This window comes from Eptesicus fuscus, chromosome 7 (genome assembly GCF_027574615.1).
Source record: "Eptesicus fuscus isolate TK198812 chromosome 7, DD_ASM_mEF_20220401, whole genome shotgun sequence".
Classification (NCBI taxonomy): Eukaryota; Metazoa; Chordata; class Mammalia; order Chiroptera; family Vespertilionidae; genus Eptesicus; species Eptesicus fuscus.
The window spans coordinates 87624714-87642850 of NC_072479.1; the positions used below are offsets into that span (position 1 = coordinate 87624714).

An 18137-nucleotide genomic window follows, 5' to 3' on the forward strand; every position below is an offset into this window, starting at 1 on the left:
CTGGAAATCAAAATCACAACCCTTTTGGTGTACAGGATGATGCTCCATCCAACTGTGCCACCAGGCCAGGGCAGAAGAAGGAATTTGATTGCTTAGTGACTGGGTGGGGACATTGGACCCCCTAGCTTTTTTATTTTGTCTAATTCTCTGTCAGGGTTTCTTCCCTTTGACACTCTCCAAGATTCCTCTGTGGCCAAAGGAATGTACTTGTTTAACCTGTCCTGTACTTGTTTAACCTCACAAAGGCCCTCCAGCATCAGCTCCTTTTCTTTCCCATATCCCTTCCTTTGAGAGCTGTGGTACATGCGGGGAGCTCTCAAATTGATTATGTATCTGGCGTTTGCATGACCTGTGCTTCTCTCCCCAACAGCATTTGCAGAAATAGCCTGTGGATCTGCAGCAATGAAGAATGTCCAGGTAGGCGACCTTTTGCTCATTCTCTGCCTTCTCTGAATGAAGAGGTATGTCCTCCCCAACTAGCCACACATCAAGGCAAGCAGAAGATGGCTTCTCTGCACAGGCTGGATACAACCCCTTGACCACAGCTCTGGTTTCAGGTACCAGCTGTGCTAACCCACTCATGGGCCAGCTGAGGGAGAACGCACTTGGGCTAAGGTTTTATTGTTCTGTTTTATCACCTGATGAGAAAAAGAATTAAGGTTGAAAAATGAGCTATAAAAATTGCAAGGTCACGGTTGACTGATCAAAGATGACTCAAATTCTTTGGAAAATTAAGAGGAAGAAGGCCTGGTGATTCTTTAAGCTTGAAGTTAGAATTTCTGGAATTTTCTGGAATGCCTGATAGGGAAGACCTGGGCATGGTCCAAGAGCTAGGGAAATCAGACCCCCAAATGATTCCTCCTACCCTGTCCCCACCATGGAAAATCTATTTAGGAAAAGTTGTCTTATAATCCCTGCCCTTTACTTTCTCCTCTGTTTGTTTGGCCCCAAACTCTATATTCTATTTACTGCAAACTTTTCCCATTCTAAACTCCTTTCTGCCTCACCCTCCAAAGACCATGGCTCTTCTCCTGATGGTTTCCCCCTTTGTGGTCACTCATGTGGTTTGCTATGTGTTAGGCAGTATGCTAAGCATTTTACATGTATTTCCTCAATACAACAACCTGTGAGGTACAAGGTATTCTCATTTTACAAAAGAGGAAACAGACCCAGAGAGGATAAATAACTTGCCCAAGATCACACAGCTGCTAAACAACAGAGACAGGACTCAAAGTCACAACTGCCTGACTTCTACTTTTGCCCGTCCCTTTACTTTCCCTCCTAGTTTTCTGTTGATGTTGTTGTTAATCCTCACCTGAGGATATTCCCCCCCTCCCCCATTACTTTTTAGAGAGAGTGGAAGGGAGGCAGAGAGAGAAAAGGGGAGGGAGGAAGGGAGGAGGAGAGAGGGAGAGAGAGAGAGAGAGAGAGAGGGAGAGAGAGAGAGAGAGAGAGAGAAAGAAACATTGATATGAGAGAGACACATCTATTGGTTGCCTCCTGCATGAACCCTGACTAGGACCAGGGATGGAACCTGCAATGCAGGTATATGCCCTTGACCAGAAATACAACCTGAAACCTTCTGGTACACGGGCTGACTCTAACCATAGAGAAACACCAGCTAGGGCTCTCTCCTAGTTTTTGATTCATCCCTTTGCAGGAGGATCTTTTCCATCCTTCATGACCTCTGGAGAGGCCCCACACTCAGTTTAAGACCTCAACTTGCATGGTGGATACTACTTTTGGGTCCCCATGCTTGTAGAGTGCAATAAAAAATTACAAGGCAAACAGCCAGATAACAGGCTTCCTTCCCTGTGGACCCAAGAGGCCCCATTGGCTTTGGTGGGCTAACAGGGGGTTGAGCTGGATACCTGGGATCATATGTGGGTTCTGTAACTTTAGGGTCACTTAGGACCTTACCCAGTGCCCTCTACACTGGGTAAGTTCTGGAACTAGATGGAAAGTGGGCACTAGAGGTAGGTCAACTAATCTGGCCCAGGGATGGCCAACTAGCTGGTTTATCTTCTGTGCAATTCTTGAAGGAAGCACAAAGGACAAAAGATTGCTCTTGCAAGTGATATTAATGCTCCAATTTAACATAATTAAACCCCGTGAAAGACCTGAGGAGTCCTTTGAAAGACATATGAAGTTGCTGCAATTGACCTGTGAAAAAATTTGTAATTTTTCTAAATAATAAGCAGTTCTAGTATAAGATCTGTGAGCCACAGTGGATGGAATTAGGGATTCATTTTATTATGTTTTGTCAGATTGACTACCAGATTAGGAATTCTTGAATAATCACTTTCTATAGGGAGGGTATTCCATCCATCCATCCATCCTTCCAACCATCCATCCTTCCATTCTTCCATCCGTCCAACAATTATCTTTACACCCACTGTGTAAATGATAGAATGCTTGGTCTGGGGTAGACAATACAATCCCTTGGTCTTTAATTAAAAAATTAGAAAATACCTTTGCTGAGAATGCAAGACATTTTCTTGATGCCTTGATGGGAGGATAACCAGCTCTAACTCTATGATCTTCTGAGTGGTTTGATATTTTTCCAACACCACTACTAAGCTATTGCTTACCTATTCAAAGCCCTGGCTCTGACCCTCTATTTTTAGTTCTGGAGTTTAGTTGGTTGTTGCCTAGCCAAGCAAAGAACAGACTGGGCTTCTTTGCAGTCCCTGGAAGAGCTGACGTTGTCTTAGAAATAAAGAGATGGGTTTTGATTGCCTGGAATAAGATGAGAGTGTACTAGTTGTCTATTGCTGTGTAACAAATTACCCCCAAATTTAGCAAACACCACACATCTATTATCTCAGGGCTTCTGCATGTTAGGAGTCTGGGTGAAGCCCAAGTTGCTCATGAAATTGCAGTCAAGTTATTGACTGGGCTGTGGTCTTATCTGAAATCTCCATCAGGGTGAGGGGGTCACTCCGAAGCTCCATCATGCATAGTTGGCAGACTTTGGTCCCTCATCATGTGGACCCCTCCATGGGGCTGCCTCATGATGTGACAGCTGGCTTCCTCTAGGATGAGCGATGTCGAGAGAGTGAGGGGGGAACAGCCAAGATAGAAGCCATGGTCTTGTAAAACCTTCATCCAGCCAGGCTGCAATGTACTCTTGAATCTTCATTGCTCTCTCATACCTCTAATCTGGTTAGGAATTAGGGCAGCCCCAGTCGAAACTGGTTTCCCCATCGCCTGCAGACTCCCTTTCTGTAGCCCTGAGTCTCTCTTTCCTTCTTCTACAAAACATGCTGCCCAGAGCAGCTCTGCTAATTTAGTTCCCATTGAACCGTAAATGTTTTGCTTGGGGTAAATGAGGAAGGAGCATGCCTGTGAAGAGGGACTGACTGTTCCTTAAACAAATAAAGCTCTGGTTACGGGATTTCAGACTCCCAACAGAAGAATGTGGAAGGTATTTCTCTGGAACTGGGCAGGTGTAAGAGGAGGGCTTTCCATTTGTGGCCCAAATCCTTTGGGCACGGAGAGGTAGCATAGTATTGGGGCTGGGGACATGGGCTGGGGATGCAGGCAGCCCGGTTGGAATTCCAGTTCCACCCCTTGTTAGCTGGCTGACTTTTGGCAAACTGCTTAATCCTTTGCAGCCTCAGTTTCCTCACCTGTAAAATAGGGATGATAACAGCAGCTTCATCCCATGGAAACTGTTGTGACGCGACACACAGCCCGCACTCAGTAAATGTTAGCTATTTTCATCTTCACAGCCACAGCCGCTTCATCAAGCAGGTTCAGGCTGGTGCCCATAGGGGCCCAGAATGGGGAGGGGTGGTGTGAAGTGGGGTATGGCTGGTGCAGGGGGTGCAGGAGGGTGAGACAGAGCCAGAACCTACCTTGGGCTGGTGGTGTGGGCAGCCTGTGGACCTGCTTGTGGACCTGCCCGGTCTTGAGGGGAGGTGTGGAGTCTTGGTACACTTGTTGCATGTTTGGTTTGGGATAATTTCTGATGCATTCTGACATAGCCCCATCATTCAACCTTGGGTTGCCTGTTCAAGCCGCCTGTTTTGAAAGCCTCCGGGAAGGAAGGTAAACTTCCCTTCCGACTAACAGAGAAAACGGTGAGTAAGCCAGGGCCTACGCCTGTTCAGTGGAAGCATGCATTTCTAGGTACCCTGGAAACCTCCTGTGGCCTGGCCCCAGGCCTTGTTAGGGTTTCCGGACTCACACCTCCTTCAGGTCAGGCCAGCACATCACCGCTCATAGCCAAGGCTTTCCTCCACTCCGTCTCCACATCCCGACCCAGCTGCCCACGTGGGCCCAGGATCGGAGTGACATCAGGCTCTGACCTCATGGAATCAGCTTGTGAGAGGCTGCAGGAGTCAGCCTGGGAGAGAGGAGCAGGATTGGGTGGTGTCAAGTGCTCTGTGCTCTGGAGCCAGACAGATGCCCATGTGCAAATCCCCATTTGACTCCTTCGGGGCTTTGGGCGAGTTTTTCTCTGTGTTAGTTTCTGTATCTGTTTAGTGACCAGCCAGCTCAGAGGAGCAGTAAATGAGGCGATACCCACAGAATTCTTAGAGATGCACCTCGTACATGTGGTTGAGTTTATGTGATGGTGACTTAGAGGCAGGCTTTGGTGAATTTTTCTATTGGGGGAAAGTCTGAATTGCTTTGCTAGAGGCCTGTGGGCTGGTCCTTCCGTAGCTGCCTGGGTAAGGATGGACGCATATGAGCTGAGCAGAGCAGCCCCGTGGGAGCTCCCGCACAACAAAGGGTTTGCTCAGAAGAGGTACCGTGTCTCATCCGATGGGATATTTATTTTTTTTTTTTTTTTTTTTAGTGAGGGAGCACCTTCCTTCATGTGGCAGATCTGCGTTAAATTCTGGCTGTTCTACTTTCTGTGTTATGTTAAGAGTCACCCGCTTTTCACTCATTCACCAAACTTCTATTGCCCACCTTCTCTGGCTGGCGATGGGCCAGCTGTTTTCTGGGGGCTGCCTTTTGCTGATTGACTGACTGAACGGGAACGTCTGGGGTATCCCGTTCACCCTGGGCCAAGGATGGACCCATTGTTCTGGCTGCTGTTCCAGCTCCCAAGGTCAACTGCTCCCCAGCACGTCCCTGGGTTTCCTGTGCTTGTAGCTCCATCCCTCAAGTGTACCAAGGAGATAAGTTAAATAAAATATTTAGATTTCTGATTCCTGAGAAACTTCGGAACACAAATCAGTGGGGGTCAGAGCAGGAAATCAGATAGAAGGATTAGATGCTAGCCCTGAACTTTGTGCTTTTGAATGTTTGTGTATTTTCTTGTTGACCCCTCTTTTCCTGGGCATGGTCGAAGAGAATGGAAGTCCAATTTCTTCTCAGATAAGAGTGCTCTTGAGAAAACAGAGGAAGGTTGGAGGGAAAATTCCCACCCATTTTACTGCAACAGGGTCGAGGCATTTGACACGAAGGCCCAGGTCACGGTGTTTGCAGAGGACGGTGGCTTTCCCGTAACATCAGTGGACGTGGAGTTCCATCACGTTCACAATCCTCGGGGATGACCTGGCCCTTCCTATGTCCTGTTCTGCTCTGACTTCCATGAACAGGGATCCTTGCTCCTGCCCTTCTTGGGGGACAATGAGGTGGGGAGGTGTGATCTGTTTATTTCTACTCCCAGCACGTCTGATACCAAATGTGTATGATCCCCTCCGCCCCCACCAACCAGTTCTCTGACTTTCTGGACACCAATGGGGTGTCCTACAATTCCATTCAGTTCTGACAGTAACAGACCATGTGGGTTAAGGGCCAGTCCCACAAGACTGCTCCCCACTCCCCACTTCAGATGCCAAGCACCAGCACTGGGTCCTCAGGGTAGCTACTTGTGTCTGACTTGGCTCCAAGTCGGGAGTTCCCACAATATCCTCCCGGGTTCCGTATTTGCTAGAACGGCTCCCAGAACTCAGGCAGACACCGGGCTTACTATTACAGGTTTGCTATAAAGGCCATTTTTAAGGACACATAGTTTGAGGTCTGAAAGGATCCGGCACAGGACCTTCTGTCTCCGTGGACTGGGGTGTGCTACCTTCCTGCCTAGATATGTTCTCCAGCCTGGCAGCTTTCCAAACTGTTGTTTTGGGGTTTTATGGAGATTTTATTAGGTAGGATGGCCAACTAAATCACTATTAAGTAAACCTCCAGTTCCTGAGGTTGGGGGTGAGGCTGAAAGGTCCAGGCCTCTAATCATGCCTGATCTTTCTGTGACCAGCCCTACCCTGAGGCCCCCCAAAGTGGCTCCTTAGAACAAAAGATGCTCTTATACCCAGGATATTCCAGGATTTTAGAAGCTATGTGTCAGGAACCAGGAACAAAGACCAAATATATCTTTCTGATCATCACAGAAGGTGATGCTGATGAGAATGGTCTGGGGGCCTCCCATTTCTCCCCATTTCTTCTAGGCTGAGTGTGCCCTCCTGACCCAGGCCATGCTGGAAGGGGTCAGCTGCCCTGAAGACCAGGCAGAGGGACACTCACCATAACCAGGGCTTTGCACCCGGACCGCTGCCTCCAACACACACCAAAGGAAGGCCACACTGGGTCCAAAGTGTACCGTCTGGCCCCTGCCTGTGCCTGCTGGGCCTTTCAGTGCAAATGTGGGCACAGGTGGCAGGCAGAGTACCATGGAGCCTGCCTTTGACAGATGGGCAGCTGGGATCTCCCTGTGGCCTTTGGGAACCCCTGACTGTGACAGGGCCCAGCCCCAGCTCCTGGAGATGGGCTGGGTGGGACTGGCTGTAGGGCCCTGCCAGGGGAAAGTACATCAGTGCAATGGGGAGCAAGCCTCCGCTGTCTGGAGGTCAGGGGTGTCCAGGTGGGGCATGGGGGCTCCCTACTTATGGAACAGCCATGGTGTATGTCTGTATTTCTCTATAGAGTAGAAAGCAAAGATGAGAGGCAATACCTCAAGGGAGGTGGGAAAGGACTGCTTCAGCTCCAATGGGTTATTGTGGGCTTGGGGATGGGATTGCCCTAGGCTGGGTGGGCCAGCAGGGACCATGGGAGACACTGGTGGAGTGTCTGCACGGACACTTCCCAGGATGTGTGATCTCTGGTTCCAGGTGCACAGGGCCAGGGGAGGATGGGTCAGCAGTTGGGTAGGGGTGAGTTGAGGGCTCTGAGTTGCGGGGTGATGAAGGGGAATCCTTGTTCTCACCACAAACCTGTCAGCCTGGGCCAAGGAGCTGGCTCAGGTGGTGGTGAGATCATGGGCAGATCACCTCCTGGCCCCCCATTGGCCCGACTGAAGTCCAGCGTGAACTTGCTCATGAGGAGGCCTTAGAGCCACCCTTCAGCTGAGGGGCAGGATGGGGTCCTGGTTTTGGTACTGCTGAGCTCCAAGAGGGCCCCCTCACCCTCTCATCAGCCCTCCAGGCTGGCTTTTCTGCCCACTTGCATGTGGGGACTCTCCCAGGTGGGCCAGATCCTGAGCCCCTACTATGCCAGTGCAGCAAAGGCCTCTCCTTGGGCTGAGCATCCTGCAGGCTCCAGGAGCCAGAGCTCATGGGCATGGCTATGAGGAAGGACTGGGCGTAGTGTGGAGCTGAGAATCAGGAGTGTGGCTCACATCCCTTAGCTGCCCCGTGATTAAATGGGGATTGAACTAGAAGATCAAATGTGTTGAGGAGCGGGGTCTGGCCTATAGTCTTCCTGTAGAACTTGTAGACCAGCTGTAGCATTTTGGCGAGGGGTACCATGTTCCTACAGGCTTCCATTCGCCACTCCAGACTTCCGCTCCTCCTCCCGATCTCCCCCTCCTCCTCCAGATCTCCCCCTCCTCCTCCTGATCTCCCCCTCCTCCTCCTGACCCCCTTCCTGATCTCCCCCTCCTTCTCCTCTCCCCCTCCTCATCCTGATCTCCCTCTCCTCCTCCTGATCTCCCCCTCCTCTGTGCCCCTGCAGGAGAGTGTCTCATCACAGGACAATCCCACTTCAAGAGCTTTGATGACAGGTACTTCACCTTCAGTGGGGTCTGCCAGTACCTGCTGGCCCGGGACTGCCAAGACCACTCCTTCTCCATTGTCATAGAGACCGTGCAGGTGAGCTCAACCAGGTGCCCCATCAGGAGGCAGATGGAGGAGTAATGGGGTGGGGTGAGTGATCCCTCATTACTGAGCTGCTATGTACATGGTATGCTTCTTTTCTCTAGAGAATGGAGCCAAGGTGAGGACATATAGGGTGCGTAGGGCTTCCCCTGAGGGTCTGAGTCCTGATTCGCTTTGGGACAATAGGCCCAAAGAATAAGAGGCCCGGGTTCCTCCTGTAAGACCAGACCCAGATAGGCAAGGGCATAGGAGCCATGGGAAGCTGGGCTCATGGATAGGTTGCGCTCAGGACCTTCTTGTTGCACCACTCCAGGGGGCACCCTTCACAGCGATGGATCTGTGAGGATGGAGTTGTTCTGTGAGAGAAGGCCAGAGGCTGTGTGGGGTTGGAGTCTTTCTCTGAGTCCAGGGGTCCTGGGCTGGGACGTTGGGCTGGCAGGGGTGTGGTGACGTCACTCTGCATGCCCCTCATGGCAGTGTGCCGATGACCCTGATGCTGTCTGCACCCGCTCAGTCACCGCCCGGCTGCCCAGCCTGCACAACAGCCTGGTGAAGCTGAAGCACGGGGGAGGAGTCGCCATAGATGGCCAGGATGTCCAGATACCCCTCCTGCAAGGTGGGTCCCTCCTCCTCTTATAGACTGGGCTGGCCCAGCTCCCACAGCACCTGCCCCTCAGCCGTGCCCACTGCTTCCCCTTCTGTAGAAATGTGGGAGAGTGCTATCTCTGGAGGGCAGGCTGGGTATCCTTGGCATGCATCCCTGTAAGAATGGAAGGCTTCCTGGAAGAGGAGGACAAGTGGAGGAAGATGGCTGGACGCTGGAGATGAGGAGGCTGCTCCAGACCTGGGAGAGAGTGTTAGAGGGAAAGCGGAACCAAGACGCTTCTCTACTCAGCTTGAGCCAACGGGGACAGTGAGGGTTGGGTTTCATGTTTCTGGTTCTACTTTGAGGTGGAAAAGGATCAGAGCCTGTCACTGAGAGGTTGGAGGAATGGCTGGTGATGAATAAGACCCTTGGATGTCATGGGACAGAGCCAGGTGACCCTGTGACCAATGACAGGGAGAAACCTACCCGTCCAGTGCTTTGCCAGGCTGCACTGTGCCATTGTGCCCTGCATGGTCTCAAACGTCACCCTCAAAGTGGCTCTCAGACCCCTCCCCTCTTCTTCTGCATGGCCATCGGCCCATTGTCCTGGCATTGCTCACAGCCGGTGAACTGAGGCCAGTGGGCACACAGCATGCTTGTGTGTCAGTTTAACGCTGTGTGTCTGCCCATGAGATGGCATGTTCCTCCAGGGCACACAGTATCGCTCAGCTGTGAGGACTGAGTCACTCAGTCTGGAGGGACTCATGCAGCAGCAGAGGGGCCCAAGGAATGCTCAGGCCTCAGGGATTCTATGGGAGACAGATCCTTGGCTCAGGGCACCTGTGCAGCTATGGATGCACGAGCCTCGGCCGCCCTCTTGTGTCAATAGGGGGAATGGCAGGCTACAACAAGAAGACAGAGGCACCTTCTTGGGGAATCCTATTTGCACTACACGCATCCTCCTGAGACCCCCTAAAGGTTCCTGGATATCTCCATCGTCCCCATAACTACACTTTCATTGCTACAGTTATTCGTGAGACACCCCATCTCTCCCCAGGATACATCTGCCTGCCACCACACTGCCCTCTCCCCATCTCAGCCCAAATTCTGGCCCCGCTCGGTTTTAGGTGACCTCCGCATCCAGCACACGGTGATGGCCTCTGTGCGCCTCAGCTATGGGGAAGACCTGCAGATGGAGTGGGATGGCCGCGGGAGACTGCTGGTGAAGGTAGGCCCTCTGATCACTGCCTCCCCACAGCCCAGCCTTACAAAGTGCCCCTTGTGCTGTGGGCAGAGTGGCTTTGTGTGTGGGAGAAGAATTCATTTCTCCACAGGCCCTATGCCCCCAGAGGGAGGAACAGGCCTCTCTTGTTTACAAGAGGCTGGTGTTTGCTGTCTGGACGCTCCTTGTTTGTCCTAGGGGTTCTCACGCCTGGGGCTCTGGTACCCCCAGGGCCTTCTGAGGAATGGGCTCCCAAGGGGCTGGGAAGGGTAGATTTGCTGCCCGGCCTCTTGGCTGCAATAAAACCTGGGAGCAGGGGTGTCCCTGGGGTGCCCACTGGGGGCAGCAAAGGAAGAGTCAGATTGGCACTCACAGCCAAGACTGTGTTGTGCACCCATAGGGGACAAAGCCGTCCCACTGCCCAGGGAGGGTTGCGCTGGGCCTCTGCAGTCCAGGGTCACTTCCCCTTGCTCTCCGTAGTCATGGGGTCACAATTAGGTAGCGATCTGTATATTTTTCTCGGAATTGTCACTGCCATTTTATAAACAGAGCAACCAGGGCTCCTGGGGGTTGGGAGGCATGTCCAGCGCCGCACACCGGCTGGCGGCAGAGCCCAGCCGCTCTCTGGGCGGCGTCCTGCCCACCGGACCAGTGCTGCTCACTTTTTGGTCTTCGGGTGCCTTTGTCCTTTGAAAAATTACTGAGGACCTCAAGAACGCGTATGAAGGTTATGTCTATTGATATTTACCAGATTAGAAATTAACCCACAGACATTGAAAATATGTACTTAGGAATTCGTTTAGAAATAACAATAAGCCCACTACTCATTAATATAAATAACATTTTTTTTTGGGGGGGATGAGGAAACTTTCCCCAAAACAAAATCAGTAAGAAGAACACCTTTTTTACGATTCTGCAAATTTCTTTAATGGCTGGCTTAATAGAAGACAGCTGGCCTCACAGCCACTCCTGTATTCAATCTTTGTGATATTACTTGTCATGTTGCCTCTGGAAAATACCACTTCACACTCATAAGAGAATGAGAGGGACAAAGCCAGACACTGTGTTTGTGTTATTATGAAAACATTTTGGCCTGCAGGGTCCCTGGAAAGGGCATCAGAGACCCTCCTGAGACCACACTCTGAGACTACACAATGAGACCACACATTGCCCTATGTCATTCCCAGGATCCCTGCAGAGTCCCCTTCTGTGTCCCCGAGTTCCAGGTTCCACAGGGCTTGAGGGTATAACCCTGTGATGGGCATCTGAGATTCTGGTGTCCTCCATCCAGATGACGTCATGTTCTTGCTCTTGTTTTAAAGTCCCCAAGAGAGTTCCAAATTAACTTCCTTTTTTTCCCCCTCTCTTTTGTAAAAAATAAACCCTATGACCACAGCCCACAGAGCATGAGGAGATCTTGTCAGCCCCTCATTTACAGTTGGAAATAAAGACCCTTCATTTTTGGAGCAAGAAAGTGACTTGCCCAGTCCCCTGGCCATTCGGTTACAGAGTGAGGACTAGAACTCGGGTTTCTAACATCACCTCTTGCTCACCTGTCTTGAAGGGAGGTGTCCAATAGCTGTTTCACTTTCTCAGGAACCTGCCCTCCCCACAGAAGGCACTCTCCATCTGTGTGATTTCTCCCTGAGTCAGCAGCCCCCATACGCCTTGTCCGGGTGGCTGTTCTCTTCGGGTTTCTCTGTTCCCTGTCTCTCTCCCAAGAAGACTCTTTCTGTGGGAATGGGCTGCAGGGTTGTCTTTGGGGCTGGGTTTCAGTTCGTTTAGCTAACAGAAGGAGGGCTCCACTGGTCAAGATTCAGTACAGGAGCAGATGACCCAGTGGCTATGAGAACGCCCTCCGTGTTTTGGTCTGGAGGACAAAAGGGGGCATTTGTGGATGGACCAGGAGGTGGGCACATCACCGTGCTGACCCCGGGGTTTGTGGGGGCTGCCCAGTGGAGGATGCTAGCTGGAGACAGGTCACAGGGAGGAGCAGGCTGAGCACACTCACCAGAGAGGAGGCCAGCCAGGTGCTGTGGGGCTCCCTGCTCTCCTTTCAGCCAATGTGGTATAGATGCCCTGTCCCCGAGTAGGCAGCCAGGCTCTGCTGATTGAGACCCAGGGCCCAGCTCAGCCATAGGCAGAGTGGTGTAGGAAGCACCTCTGACAGTTATCGGAAGTGTCACTGATCCGAGGTTAATTTCAAATAGCAAGTGTGTTCTCGAAGTCTGTGGTGTTGGGCTAATGTAGGGCTGGCGGCCAGCCCCTGCCTGATACCCCCACTCTTCATCCCCGGGCAAGCTGACCCCTGCGACAGGCCAAGGGGATGAAAGAAGATATCATTTAAAGAGTGGGGCATGGGAGTGATGGCAGGCCTGGCGGGGGGGGGGGGGGCGGGGGGTGAACAGGAGGGCACTTCAGGGGTAGGAGGTCACTGAGGCCTGAGAATGAGGGGGAAAGAGAGGGTGCTCAGATGCAGGTGAGGAGGAAGAGTCATCACTGATTTTGCTGCTTTGCTCAGGGCTGACCTTGACTGTTGACATTGCATTTCAGCCTGTGTCCAGGGGAGAACCTCATCCATTCACGAACTCATTCAGTCCTTTGTTCAAGCACTCATTTCTTCAACACATACTTATTGCGGGTCCACAGGCACCATTGGCAAGGTTGAGGTTGCAACAGTGAAACAAAACAGACAAGAATCCTTGCCTCATTTAGTGTAAGTTCCAGTATGGGAGACAGACAATAAACAAAACCAACAAGTAAATTAGATCATGTGTTAGAAAGCGGTAAATCCTGGGGAGATCAGTAACGCAGAGGAGGGGGCAAGAAGTGCCAGGGCCAGGAGGAGTTTACATGTTAAATAGGACGGTCAGGGGAGGCCTGGGTGCCTCGGGGCCAACACTTGATCGCTGTAAAGCAAACAAGGAACCATACTCCACCCTGTTTCTCATTAATTATATTTACTTGGATACATTTTTTATGGGTCCGGAACCTTCTGCTAGATTGTTCCTCCTGCATTTTATTAAATCAGAGCTGGAAGTTGGAAGGTGTCATCCAAGAGATGACCACACGGGGTCCAGGCCAAGCATGAGGGTTTCAGAACGTGGCTCAGGGACCCCGTTCAGCTGCATGGATTACATGCATGGCAGCAGGCCGGACTTGGGGCCCCAGCCCTGTGCCATCTTTGAACCGGGCCCTCTCAATACACACCAGCAGATGCCCCAGAGAGATGGGCTCGGCTCCCTAACTTGTCCCTGAGTGTGCACTTTGGGTGCAGAAGGATGGAGAAGGAGCCACATGCCAATGGCCTGGAGTTGGACCCCAGGACTTCCCCCCCACCCCCCCACCCTGCCCCCAGGTCACCCTCCAGAGTGTGCTCCAGAGACCCACCTCCTCCAATCACAACCCCTAGAGTCCTCGTGGCTCAGGGACTTTTCAGTGACACTCAGTGGCCCAGTTAAGTACAGACGGGAAGGTGTTATTCTTTTTTTTTTTTTAATATATTTTTATTGATGTCAGAGAGGAAAGGAGAGGGAGAGATAGAAACATCAATGATGAGAATCATTAATCAGCTGCCTCCTGCACGCCCCTCTACTGGCGATCAAGGGCATGTGCCCTGTCCAGGAATCAAACCCCGACTTCCTGATTCATAGGTTGAGCCACGCCCGCAGGGCTGGAAGGTGTTATTCTTTGTCACCAAATGTGAGCTGTGAGAGGACTTGACCCATAACTGACTCAGCCTGTTTGGCCCACATGTGTGACCGATATGAATGCTCAATAAAAAGACGTTGACTTCGCACTTGATTCCCATGGGTGTCAGGGCCCATTGGCGCAGGCATCGGCTCTGACAGGCGAGGGTGTCGTCAACCTGGCTACTGGTCCCAGCTCCCTGGCCTCAGGCAAGCCCCTCTCCCTCCCCTGGACTCAGTGTCGCCATCAGTAAATGACTGCATGCTCTCCAAAATCCCGTGCAGCAGCTGGGTCTCTGACTGCTGGTTTAAGAACGGGGATGGAGCTGGTGGGAAACCTTCCTGCGCTCAGCTCTTACCTTCCTCCTGCAGCCCAGGGCTTAGCTGCGGTTGACTAACTTCGCGTGCCTCTCTCACCCGGGGAGGGGGAGCGTTCGTTGTTAAACCACCTCTCTAGCGAAAGGAGGCTGCGGCTGCGTCTGCGGCAGCTGCTCCACGGCGGCCTGTCTCCCCGCAGCTGTCCCCGGTCTACGCGGGGAGGACCTGCGGCCTGTGCGGGAACTTCAACGGCAACAAGGGCGACGACTTCCGCACGCCCGCGGGCCTGGTGGAGCCCCTGGTGGAGGACTTCGGGAACGCGTGGAAGCTGCACCCGGACTGCGCGGACCTGCGGCAGCAGCACAGCGACCCCTGCAAGCTCAACCCGCGCCTGGGTACGCGATCCCGCGGAAAGCGAGGTCCCCGCAGAGCCCCGAGATCCCCACGTTCCCGCGCGTTCCACGGGGCGGGGCGCCCGGCGCTGGGGGAGGGAGGTGCTCGGGTTTTTCCCACCAGCATTTGATGGTCCGCATCTGGATTATTCTTTATTCTTCAAAGCCCCTTTATTGGGCACCCTCCGCGGGCCAGATTCTGGGAAAGAAAAGAACAGGAAGTAGTTCCTGCCTCCGGACCTTCTCAATCTGCCGGGGCAGCAGCCACCAAACTGGATTAAATTATCGTCAGATAAATGCACTGGGGTGGCCGTTTGCAGTCATCTGCGGGGACATGTCAGCCCACGCGAAGGTCCCCAGCTTACCCGGCCCATCATGGCACCAGTTCTCCCTCTGCCAGGAGGTGTGCCTGGGCCTTCAGCTTCTTATGTATTTAAGCCGAATGCAATTAGAAAGGACATTGACTAGGGAAGGAAAATCACGCAGCCAAGGGGTGTTTCGGTGGCATGTGCTGCGGAGGGAGAAGCTGGGATGAGGACTGCAGAGTAGGAGACCACTTGATCCCTTGGGGCCTGGGGCACCCAGGCTGTGGCAGGGCCCTCGCTAAGCCCGCCCCCCCCCTTCTCTCCCCTCCCCCACAGCCAAGTTCGCGGAGGCGGCATGCTCTCTCCTGACGTCCCCCAAGTTCGAGGCCTGCCACCACGCCGTGGGCCCGCTGCCCTACCTGCAGAACTGTCACTACGACGTCTGCTCCTGCTCGGACGGCCGGGACTGCCTGTGCAGCGCCGTGGCCAACTACGCCGCTGCCTGTGCCCGGAAAGGGGTGCACGTCGCGTGGCGGGAGCCCAGCTTCTGTGGTGGGTGCCCTCCCTGCCTGCCGCCCCCTCCCCGAAACCCAACAGAATCTGCCGCGGATGCCCTCCCTCTGCATGCACGTGGCCTTTCCTCTGCTCTGTCTGCATTCCTGCATTCCAAACCGGGCCCACGGGCATCTGACAGGCATAGCGTGAGGGAACTGTTCATTTGCAGCCACATTGCCTTCCCATCTCCCAGCAGGACACGGGGGAGGGGGACTGGCTCACCCATAGGACAGCCTGGCTACTCCCTCCTGTTTCAGGAGGGCAAGTTGGACCCCTTACCGGGAGGCCCTAGAGAACATTGGTGTCCCTGCCAAGCTGAGATTGCCTGTGGCTGCTGCCACCTGGTGTTGGCTGCCTGTATGGCCAGACTGTGGAATGAGTGGGTCCCTGCATCCCTGGAAGGTCTGATGAAGGCAATGGGACAGGCACGCACCAATCCTTTGCTCTTAAGTTCAGGCAAACCATCGGCGGACTCCTGGCCCAAATCTCGGGCATTGCATAAAGCCATGTGAAGTGGAATGACATCATTAGAGTCTCACGCTGCCCTGTTAGTTCTGGCACGAGTGTTGGAGCGCTGGTCCCCTGAGTGGATGGATTGTGCTCACTTTTTGTGGTTAATGTTTTTGCTCAGGGGATAATTGCGGAGTGCCCAGTGTGGTCAGGAAATGGCAGTGGCGTAGAACCGGAATCTTCCTTTTTGAGACACAGATGGGTCTGGTTCCCTACTAGTTTCCTATCACACTGAGTGAAATGATACTTAGGTTACTGCAGGGCAACCAAGGAAGGCTTTCTGGAGGCGGAGGTGGAGTACTTGGTTAGGTTTTTAAAAAACTTTTTTTTTTTTTTTCCAAAAAAGCGTTGTTTCCATGCTGGAATAGTAGTATGATGTATAGACGTGAGGAAGGTATTCCGGAAGGATCCGGTGTGGTGGATATTGTCATTTTTAGGGCTGGGTAGATATGTTTGGAGACAAAAAATTGGTGGTCTTGACTGAAGCAGGAGAATAGGAGCTATGAGAAATGGTGAAAGGACTTAATATCATGTATTTGAAGAGGAGTTTAGGTATGGGGTTTATCGAGCCAACTCATGTTTTGAGTCAGAGCAATCCCACAAAAACGCTGAGGCCTTTTGGCTACTTGCCTGTCACCTGCCAGCATGAGATCCTGAGCCCTTCACTTCCCCGTCCAGACTTCAGGTCCTCACGAATGTTTGCTGTTTAGAAAGTGGGGAAAGTAATGAGGGGTAAGTGGTGTGATGTTTGTGAATCTGCTTTGCTTGCCCAGCAGTATTGGAAATGATGCATGATCAGGGTGCGATAGCATCGGAAGGACCTCCTAGTTGAGGACATTCTCCCAGAATGCTGAGGACTTACCGAAATATTCTTTAATCGCCCAAGAGCAGCTGTTCTCAGCCTCCGAGGATAACAGCTTTTGCAGGGACTGAGATTGGATTAGGGAGTTCCCTGGCTAATGAGGCTTTAAGATACGGAAGAGAAATCTGTCTCTTTGGGTTTATGTGGAGGTGAACCAGATGGCCTTGGGTTGGTCCTCTGAGCCCAAGGAGGGTGGGCAGGACTCTTGGATTCATCCTGTTTCTCACTTTCCCTTCCAGAGAAATAAACAGCTCCCTAAACACTGACTCCATCCAGGAGGAGCGGTCACACCAACTGGGGACACTCACGGACCAAGGACTGGTCCCATACTAGTAGCTGCTTTGTGGGATGCTGTGAGGAGATTCGGGAGAAGCACACACATTTTTTTTTTCTTTTTTCTTGTTTTTCCTTTGGGAAAACAAGACTATGGGCTCCTTGAAGGCAGGGACCAAGCTTTACCATCTCTGCATCCTGAGCCTAGCACAGCCCTTGGCACAGAGTGGGAGCACACTTAGACGGAGCTGTGCATTCTTCTGGGGAAGGAACAATTTAACGTGGCTCCGAGCCAGCTCTAGAGACAGCCCGTCAGAGCGTAAAAGCAGCTATCGGGTCCACCTGCTCCGTTAAGGGTGAAATGCGCCCTTATCATCGTGGGTTCAATAGACTGAAAGGGACTTCCATCTTTATTGCCCAACACACCCCATTTTAACTCACCCTTGCCCTAATTATTTACCCAATGACCCAACCTCTCTGCTGGTTCAGAGGAAAATCTATGTATAATATGGTTATAGAGCCCCCTCCCTCCCCAGCTACCCTCAAATACCAGGCCCAGAGCAGGTGCAGGAGGGGGAGGCTGCGGGGCACCTCTGGAGAGGCCCCCCTCATTTTTGAGGTTCAGGGCAGGGCTATCATTTACAGCTTCTGTGAAATGCTCTGCCAGTGGGCTTCGCTGTAGAAATGGATTCTAACGGAGGGGAAGGATCCTGTTGGCCCCAGGAGCAGTGTCCCCAGAGCGAGGTTCTCATTTCTTGGACAACAGCTGATTGGCAACAGGGAAGCAGTTTGCTCCCATACCTCCCAGTAAAGAATTGCATCATCGGGGCGCCCATGAGACTGCTGGGAGCACAGAGAGTAGGTTATGTGTCCGCCAGAATCCAGGAGGGCCGGGTCTCTCAGGCCCAGACCTTCCTCTGGAACATCCCTCCCACCTGAGCTGGGCTGGGGCTATGTCTCCAGGGTAATCATGATGCATAACAGCAGGGAACATTTACCCCAGGCCAGGCATTCCTCTGAACACGTTAGCTCACGTAACTGTCCCAACAATCCAGGTGGTACTGCCATCATATTCCAGAGAGGAAACTCCTCAAAGTCACCTCGCTAACTAATGGAAGAACTGGGGCTTGAACCCAGGAATTTAGGTTACAGAGCCCCCTCTCTCAGCTGCTGTGCCACTTTGCCATACTTCCTCCTGCCTTTTGTCTGTTGTGCTATTTCTATGTGGGAGGCCAGGGAGAGGAGGCTGTGGGTAGGTGGGGGCTGCCCACTTCGCTGGAGTCAGTCTGAGTGTCCCTGCTCTATGTGACTGGTGTGTCCCCAAAAGCATGGCTCCTAAGGGAGTGTTACCCTTTTAGAGCCTAATGGTTAAGA

At 52.4% G+C, this 18137-nt stretch overlaps 1 protein-coding gene across 1 annotated transcript in view; it reads left to right on the plus strand.

Annotated features, from left to right (window-relative positions):
• VWF (von Willebrand factor) overlaps positions 1 to 18137 on the plus strand; it is a 115683-nt gene that overhangs the window by 30408 nt on the left and 67138 nt on the right. The window contains exons 10-15 of the mRNA XM_008144811.3: positions 371 to 417; positions 7909 to 8045; positions 8529 to 8667; positions 9765 to 9865; positions 14066 to 14261; positions 14900 to 15115. Coding sequence (XP_008143033.2) covers positions 371 to 417; positions 7909 to 8045; positions 8529 to 8667; positions 9765 to 9865; positions 14066 to 14261; positions 14900 to 15115 — 836 coding nt within the window. The remainder of the gene's footprint in view (positions 1 to 370; positions 418 to 7908; positions 8046 to 8528; positions 8668 to 9764; positions 9866 to 14065; positions 14262 to 14899; positions 15116 to 18137) is intronic.